The 9,765-nt window shown below is 42.1% G+C and overlaps 1 protein-coding gene across 1 annotated transcript; it reads left to right on the forward strand.

The window, feature by feature from the left end:
* Positions 1 to 6,256: 6,256 nt before the first annotated feature.
* On the forward strand, positions 6,257 to 8,860 carry LOC120050747 (SLIT and NTRK-like protein 5). The gene has a single exon (XM_038997309.1). The coding sequence runs from the start codon at positions 6,257 to 6,259 to the stop codon at positions 8,858 to 8,860; it is 2,604 nt and encodes an 867-aa protein (XP_038853237.1).
* The last annotated feature ends 905 nt before the right edge of the window (positions 8,861 to 9,765 follow it).

Genomic DNA, 9,765 nt, shown 5'->3' on the forward strand with positions numbered 1-9,765 from the left:
TTTTGGGGAGTGACACAAAATCTAAACATTTTACTGCCGGCACCCTCAGCAAAAGCTGCATGTTGTTGTTGTGTGTGTGTGTGTGTGTGTGTGTGTGTGTGTGTGTGTTATTAGCCAATAGTGAGGTATACTCACCTAAGGGACCTTACATATAATTGTATGTGTGGGGTACAGATATCAGGTAGGCATTCAAAAATCATGTTAAACACTATCATTGCGCACATGTGACTTGTTAAGCAACAATGTACTCCTGAACTTATTTAGGCTTGCCATAACAAAGGGGTTGAATACATTTCAGCTTTTCATTTGGAATGAATTTGTACACATTTCTAAAAACGTAATTCCAATTTGACATTCTTGGTTACTGTGTGTAAGCCAGTGACTCAAAATCTAGATGTAATCCATTTTATTTTTTATTCAGGCTCTAGCACAACAATGTGAAAAAAGTCAAGGGTTGTGAATACTTCCTGAAGGCAATGTATTTGCCACTGTTGAAGGGAAATGCATGACGCCATTCCACTGTTGAGAAAACAGTCACGTAAGTAAGGCATATACTATTAATTGTGGTGCATCTAGATGATCAATTACTCTAAGCAATCCAGCTAACCCATCAATCAAATAATCAGTTAACCAAAACAGTGTTTTTTCCAGAAATCGGTAACATTTATTGAGCTGGAATTAATATGTGTTATTCGAGAGGTGCACTGCAATTGATTCAAATGAATGTGCAGTTGCTGAACCAGTTTAGTCCCACCCCATGTATCCTATTTATGAATTCACCACCACATCTCTTTGTTATCCCTTTAAACATGACATCCACGTGACATTGACATTCGATGATTAACATCAGTATTTACATGAATGACCATAGCAAATGGTCAACATTGTCTTGAGAAATGGAGAACTAGCTGGTAATATAAATCCATTCGATTGAACGTTAGTATTCTCGTCCCAAAAGGATAACTCAGTCCTATATCTTTTTTGACTTTTCTATGAGCATCGCAAATCTTGGCTCAGACTGTCTAGGTGCTAGAGCTGTCGATGCAAACAGTAATGTGTGACATAGAAACACAGCACATACTGTATAATGTTCTGAGATAATCCCACATACCATTAAGCACAAGCCTTGAGCACATCATCTGATCTCATTGCGCATAGGCATTGGGCTCGATACTTTGTAGCATCACATCCCAATGACATCAGATCTTTACTGCTTGATTGGGTATGATAGTGTGTGCATAGCACAGGAGGTTGGTGGCCCCTTCATTAGGGGAGGACGGGCTCGTGGTAATGTCTGGAGCAGAATAGGTGGAATGGTATATAACACATGGTTTCTATTTGTTTAATGTCATTCCATTCGCACCGTACCAGCCATTATTATAAGCCGTCCTCCCCTCAGCAGCCTCCACTGGCATAGTCATTATTTAGTAGGTGATCATTAGGATGAGCTTTCCAGGTGAAGCTTATACAGTAGGCACCTAATTCTACAAACTGTAAGCACACTCAGTTCATGTTGACCAAGCAGCTGTATGTGCTCCCATTTCCAATCTGTAGTGCTCTGTGTGTATACTTATTATTATTTTTGGTCTGTTTACAGGCAGGTTGGCATAGATGCATCTGCTGTAGAGTAGATACAAAGGTCTACACACACACACACACACACACACACACACACACACACACACACACACACACTGATTTGAATAATACTGCTACTGTTTCTTTTAAAATGATTGAATGTACACATATCTATCCCTCGCTCTCTCTCTCTCACTCTCTATCTCTCTCTTTCTCTCATTTCTCTCTCCCTCGCTCTCTTACGTGCACATACCATACACACACACGAGCACACACCACTTGTATCTCCTCCATCAGAGAAAAACGATAATCATGTCAGGTAATTTAAAAAAAAACTGCTATTTTGATGTCATGATTCTTCTCGGGGGAGCCAGCCAAAGTGCCTTCCATTGGGAAGACACCACTGGCACCACGCCACGCTATCACGACAACGACTTCTTTAACTGGATTTCCAGCTGAGCGCCAGCGATTGTGAGATTTGTCCTTCACAACGGGCAACTTACGGTTAACGTATTGCTAATGCGATTAGCCAGCCAGAAACGTTCAGATAATTTAATGCATCTCCACGGCTAATTTGGAAGCCGCCTATATGACACATCAGCTTACCGTTGTGTTTGGTCACTAAGGAGGGTATAGGAGTTGACTTATGGATACATAATACAATGTAGACTAATGGGAAGATCTGTTTGTACATGCAAGCCCCCTCCATAAGCCAGATTTAATTATATGTATACATTGCTTTCTCAATGGCTCTCAATGTCTAATTGGACTTTATCCCTGGCAGAGCTAACATGCATGGGGTTGCAAAGACTTATTCAAAACTTAATTTGCCAATCGTCTGTCTTTGTTGGCCATTGGACAGATCAACCACAAACTTAACTGTTGAATAGGCACCAGGCAAAACGTTTATGAATTCGAACAGTTCAGATTCGAATAGCTTATTTCCACGAAGGACTTACCCTAGTGTTTTACCAAAAGGGCTCAGACTTTTGTGTTGCCACCTCCACTGCCTGGTCCCAGTGTCTCACTGTACCATGGCCTTCATGGACCTGCTCTAACTTGCGGCCAAGTCCAGGCCATTGGTACTTTTCAGCTTTCATTTATATAGCAATGGCTAATTGTGAACATGGGTTAACACCATCTAGGGTTAACACCTTCTCACAAAGCAACTGTCTTGTTGATGCAGATGTTGTTGATACTGCTCTACACAAGTCCTCAGTGTCAAGTCCTCAGTGTCAAGTCCTCAGTGTCAGCCCTAACTAACTGGAAACACAGTTTCCCTCCCCCCCAAAAAACAATAGAGCTAACATGAATATGATCACTTGCAAACCACTGGTGCTGTAATGGAAAAACCCAGTTTACCAGACCCAGATTTAGCCTAGTCTTGGACTAAAATGTACTTTTCAGGGATAATCTCCATTAAACATGCTTCTTAGTCCAGGATTAGGCTTAATCTTTTTTTCAGGAAATCAGCCCCAAATGTGTTGGTTGTTATAATTGTTGAATTAATTTAGAAAATACATGCAATTTAGAATTTTGTGCACAGATTTCCTGTATGTTCAGTAAATGTCCATGTCTTTAAACACTTATCCAAACAATATGGTTTAGGCATGCCGGAGATTTACGTTAGGTGCAGGCAGTTAGCCCTACCAAAGAGTTTTAGCTACCCTCAACTACAACTAGGTTATACTGTATGTCTCATAGGCTGTGTTCTATGTCACTCTCACACACACACACACCCTCAGGCCACCCTCGGACTCCACCCACACACTGAGTTTACATACATGCCACATGAACAGCACCTGTTGCCATGTTGTCAGAGCATTTTTTCACTGGCAGCCCATTTCTGATCAACAGATCTGATCTGATTGGTCAAATTATTGGCAATAAATATCAGATCAAAATTGGTCTGTCAGTGTAAATGAAGCCGTATTGTCTGGCAATGTGTACAGTACACCCTCAAAAAAGTATGTTTCATCGCATTGTACTGCCCTCTATAGGTCTCCCTCACTCCCACGACCCCCCCCCCCCCCCCCCCCCCCCCCATGAAGTACTACACAACAAATAGCATCTAAATATTGACAACATGCATGTTTTGCTCTTTATATACGTTAGAGGTGGGGATATTCATACATATTTCAGGATTCTTTCAGCCTCCAACGAATGGAAATTAATATTGACTTTACATATTGTGTACGCTGCGCCAACCTTGATACACGTTCCACCAGTTGAAACATTGTCAGTACAAAAAACGCATAATTGATTGCGCAGAGACATAAGGAGGACATCATATTATTTCGTCAGACAATGTTGAATTAAAGTCAACTATCTAAGATGCGCATACATATTCAGTCAAATTGTGCGGTCAACGTTGAGGGAAAAAAACAAGGATCTTGGGTAGATCTATTCACAACGCAATACAAGCCGTACCACTCACAAGATACAAAGGGATTCGTGCCTTTCCACGGATTCACCGGCGCTTGTGCTACAGAGGGAGATCTCGGTTGAAATGGATGTATCTGATGTTTTGCAGTTCGGTTTATTACACTTTTTCCCCATATGAAATTATTACTTTTCTTTGATTCCAATCCACAATGAGAGACCAAGATTCCATGTGAGAAATACAAGAACCCGTTTTTTTTGTCGCGCTGATCGTCACGTTGCAGGCGTGAATGAGACAGTTTGTGCAATTCATTGCCTGGTATATGGAGCTAAAGACCGCCGTGGTTCTACTTTGAGGATTTTACAACGGGGAAAAGAAGGAAAATCACAGATTCCACATTACCATAGGACAGGATGGTAAACAGCGGAAGGTAGTTGGAATGCTTTCGCACTGACAAGGTTCAACATGGTAAGGACAGCGGATTTTCTGTCTGAGATGCAGGGCTCTATTGCTCATTTCAGGGGAAGCTATTGCTTGAGTTGGGGAGCTGTCCATGGTCCTGAAAATGATTTTCCCCCATACAGCTTTTTATCCACATACAGCTGTATTCAATTTGGTTGAATCTAAATGAAAAACGATGAATAGGGTGGATTTAATTCAAGTGGCAATAATATACATCCGCGTTTACTGGTAGATGTAATAAATTGACATAAATTGCATAACTTTTTTGGGGGACTACTCGGTGTCCTTCGAGGTGATGAATGAATGCGCAATTCATGAAATCATTGCAATGTCTCATATTGGTTCAGTGTAGGCCTATTTTGATTAAATTAATTAGTGGTAAATGGCCTACATAGGCTACAGACTAACTAAATATGCAATGCAATACACTCGTCATCGGTATGAATCAAATGTCCTTTCGTAAAAAAAAAGAAGCATAGCCTATTAGCCTACCATAAACTCTATGATCATATTAGGATGACTACACCCACAAAATCGGACCTCTAGGCCGATAGCTTTTTCTATTTTGTGGATTTTGTCACAGATAGAACTTGTGTGTGTGTTTGTGTGTGTGTGTGAGTGGTGCGCGCGCGTTTGTGAGTGGGGGGGCGAGTGAAAGGGAGAGAGAGATTATTTGAACAAGATTTAAGAGATTCTTCAACTTCAACATATACCGGATGCGATATAAAACGTTTATTATAGTATGATTTATTCCACATCAAGATCTAAATTGTGCATGGCATTCAGCAATGCTTGCAAATCCGTTTTTGCTTTTAATCAACTTAGGTCTCTTTTTTTCGCCCGAGGGATGAAGGGCTGTGACTGTCCCTATGTAACAATCAGTATTTCTAACGCATGCATGATTGAGGATGAACACCTACCATAATGACCAGGACTAGCCTATTTATAATTTATTATCTCATGATATCTGATGATAATGATTGATACCCGGTGGTTTCTATACTATTCGCAAGTCGTCGGATATGCGGGGTGAGTAGGAGATTGGTTTTTCCATAGGGTTGCTCGTATACCATGTTTAAAATATATCATTCATTCTAAACTAAACAATGGAATTTTGTTCCATTCCATTCATGAAATGTATGTTTTAATCCTGGGTCGAATCGATTAAATGTAAACATTGTCTCAAGATTAACTCTTTGCTGGAATCTTCGGGGAATATAATTTGAAATGGCAATGGATTCTGCATAAATGTCGCAGATGGCTAGTCGGTTTAGTTTGCAAGCCATTTGAATGCATCGTTAGCTTTCAAAATCGCGCAACGCCAACCTAAAGGCAGCTATAATCAACCTGCTTGTTCTATTTTCAAAGAAACACATGCATAGGCTGTACTCTTTTCCATGACATTCACCAATATGCACTGCATGTCATCAATATTTCGCATGGAGAGTTATTTATTTTTCGGATGTCTATACCATGTTGAGATATGATGCTGTAGCTAAATACATAATAATGGAACTGTACTGAATGTGGCATTTTAGCAGCAACAAATGTTTTTGGCATAACTATATTGTGTTTGCAACTCTGTCCAGATTTACGCTCTTTCTTTTGCACGTAAACCTCCAAATATGTATATGCATTTAGTTATCTAAAATACTTTACAAAGTGTATTATGTCTCTATCCACAAGTGTATAGCTCTTTGTAACCGTTGCATGCAGGGATGTTCCGCTTAACACAAGATGTTCATTAAACAGACAATGCCTGCCTTTCTCTTCTAGATGACACCCCATACTGGCACCATACTTCAGTGAGCTGGGGCACCTTCTCCCTTGAAAATGCATATCTGGATACTGAAAATAATCCTTCTGATCGCAGCATCTCTGAGTCTGGTCGAGATGTACGACAATTATGGGGAGATCTGTAGGAATCTATGTACATGTGAGGAGAAGGAAGGGATACTGACGGTAAGCTGCGAGAACAGAGGGATTGTCAGACTGACAGAAATAAGCCCGGTGCATTTTTCAATGTACCACCTTCTGCTGACAGGGAACCTCTTAAAGAAATTGTCCCTCAACGACTTTATCAACTACACTGGGGCGACCATATTGCATTTAGGCAACAATGCTATCGACGAAGTGGAAACGGGTGCGTTCAATGGACTCCAAGGATTAAAGAGATTGCACTTGAACAACAACAAGATAGACGTCCTAAGGGATGATACGTTTGTCGGCCTGGAGAGTTTGGAATACCTTCAGATTGATTACAATTACATCACCAATATAGAGCCCAATGCCCTGAGTAAATTGCATCAGCTCACAGTTCTCATTTTGAATGACAATTTGCTCTCTGCTCTGCCTACCAACATTTTCCGGAATGTTCCCTTAACACATCTGGACCTCAGGGGCAACCGGTTGAAAATGTTTCCTTACATTGGGCTCCTGGAGCACATGGACAAAGTGGTGGAATTACAACTCGAGGAGAACCCGTGGAATTGCTCATGTGAGCTCATCGCCCTGAAAGCTTGGCTGGAGAGCATATCATACACAGCTTTAGTGGGGGAGGTGGTCTGTGAGACGCCGTTCAGGCTGCATGGCAGAGACCTGGACGAGGTCTCCAAACAGGAGCTGTGCCCCCGCCGAGCAATCTCTGAATATGAAATGCGCCCCCCTCCCCCACTCAGCACCAATGGCTATTTCCAAACCACTCCAGCTTCGGTGACTGCCTCAGCCACCTCATCGAATGCTTTCAAGGCGTCGTCAAGGCCTACCAAGGGCACCCGTCAATCAAACCGAACCAGGTCAAAGCCCACCTCCCGGATTCCGGCTAACCCTTACAACTATGGCCCCATCATTGCTTATCAGACCAAATCTCCTGTGCCTTTGGACTGTCCCACCACCTGTACATGTAATCTGCAGATTGCTGATCTTGGACTAAACGTCAACTGCCAGGAGAGAAAGATTGAGAACATATCTGACCTGAAGCCCAAGCCATACAATCCCAAAAAAATGTACCTCACGGGGAATTACATTCCTGTGGTACGCAGATCTGATTTCTTGGAGGCTACCGGATTGGATTTGCTTCACCTAGGAAACAATAGGATATCCCTCATCCAAGACAGAGCATTTGGGGATTTAACCAACCTGCGTAGGCTGTATTTAAATGGTAATCTAATCGACAGGCTTACAGCAGAGATGTTTTTTGGCCTGCAGAGTTTGCAGTATCTCTACTTAGAATACAACAACATCCGAGAGATTGTAGGGGGCACTTTCCGGTTTGTGCCAAACCTTCAGCTGCTTTTCCTCAACAATAACCTTCTGAAAACCTTACCAGGGGGAATCTTTACTGGGCTGTCCCTCTCTAGACTTAATCTCCGCAGTAACCATTTCCAAAACCTGCCTGTGAGCGGTGTGTTAGATCAGTTAAAATTGCTGTTGCAGATAGATCTGATTGAGAACCCGTGGGATTGCTCGTGTGACGTCGTCGGCATGAAGATATGGCTCGAGCAGCTCAGTGCAGGCACCGTTGTTAATGAGGTTAAATGCGAGACCCCCAAACGGCACAGCGGGATTGATATGCGTTCCGTTCAGTCTGAACAGCTGTGTCCAGACTACTCTGACGTGGTCGTCTCAACAGCGCCCCCCACTGACGAGCCTCTGCCCGACAGAGCCACCACCACAGAGACCTACCAGAGATCTAACCCCACTAGCAGCGTCGTCCCTCTCTCTGTCCTCATCCTCAGCCTGCTGCTCGTGTTCATCATGTCCGTCTTTGTGGCGGCGGGGCTGTTTGTTGTCGTGGTGAAAAAGCGTAAAAAGTCCCAGAGCGACCGCACCAGCACCAACAACTCTGACGTGAGCTCGTTTAACTTGCAGTACAGCCTTTACAGTAATAACCGAACCGTCCCCAAAGTCAAAGCCCCCGCCGGACACGTGTATGAGTACATCCCTCACCCTATGGGCCACATGTGCAAAAATCCCATTTACAGGTCCAGGGAAGGCAACACAGTCGAGGATTACCGCGACCTCCATGAATTGAAGGTGACTTATAGAAGTGATGTGGATGAGGAGAGGAACAGCAACATGAGGAGTCCCACTTATAGCGTGAGCACTATTGAGCCTCGCGAGGACCCCTCCCCTGCACAGAATGCTGAGCACTTCTTCAGGGGCATCATAGAGGCGGACAACCAATCCCCCTCCGGTAACAGTCTAGAATACAAGTACACTGGCCCTGTCTCGTATACGTACAACCCAAACTTTGATGTTAGACGCCAGTTCTTACACCCAGAGAGGATACGAGAAACAGTGCTTTATGGCACAGCGCCGAGTACTGTTTACGTGGAGCCCAACAGAAATGAATATTTGGAACTAAAAGCGAAACTTCAAGTCGAGCCGGACTACCTCGAAGTTCTTGAGAAACAGACCACTTTCAGTCAGTTTTGAGCAACAGATTTGTCCCTATATGAAGGATTTCCCCCCTTAAAAGTACTGGCTCAATATTGAGGGTGCCTTGGCACGACACATCAACAAAATAAGCATTAAACGGGGTGTGCCAAACTCTATTATTCTTATTTCTTAATTACATGACATTGCAGGAACTGAAAGTCTCTCTCTGAACCTAACTGGATGAACACACAAGTTGTCCTACTTAACTGGTGATTTAGAATCTATTTTTATATGGTGAAGATTGAGTACACATACATGTAAGTGTACAGGTAACCTTACCCAACTACATTTTCAGGAATATAACCATACATATATTGTGAATCATAAAAAAATTTTTATGAATCACCTTCTGACGAAAAAACACTGTACGGCAGTGCCTCCATCAAACTGCGCAGGACAATTCTCTGCTTTAGTCTGTAAGTAAGTATTTATGGGAATACTCTGCCATGTGTTTTCCAAACTTTTGATTCTTCATCAATATTACCTGTGTCATAATTCCAGGATCCTCTGTAAACGTTTATGTTTGTAGTTCCATATCATTTACTGTAGCTCGCATTGTAAAAGTGGCTTTTTTTTTTTTTTTTTTTTTAAACGTGGCAATGTTAAAGAAAGACTGCGTCATTTAATGAAGAAAAAAGGTGTCCTTGTATGCTTTCTGCACTTTTTGGAATTGAAAGGCAAGTGGGCCTTTAAACAGCTATCATTAGGATGATTACTATTAAAAATGAATATGTGCGTTCATTCTTAATATGTATTCTTGATATGTTATCAAATTCATGAATAATAATTGAAGTAATAATTATGTTGTGTAATACTGATCTTTTAATGTAACACCTATTTTTATACAAGCATTCGCAATTCTCTTTCCCTTATCAATTTCATTTGTCTTAATTGCTTTGCAC

The sequence above is a fragment of the Salvelinus namaycush genome, chromosome 7, assembly GCF_016432855.1.
Source record: "Salvelinus namaycush isolate Seneca chromosome 7, SaNama_1.0, whole genome shotgun sequence".
NCBI classification, from domain to species: domain Eukaryota; kingdom Metazoa; phylum Chordata; class Actinopteri; order Salmoniformes; family Salmonidae; genus Salvelinus; species Salvelinus namaycush.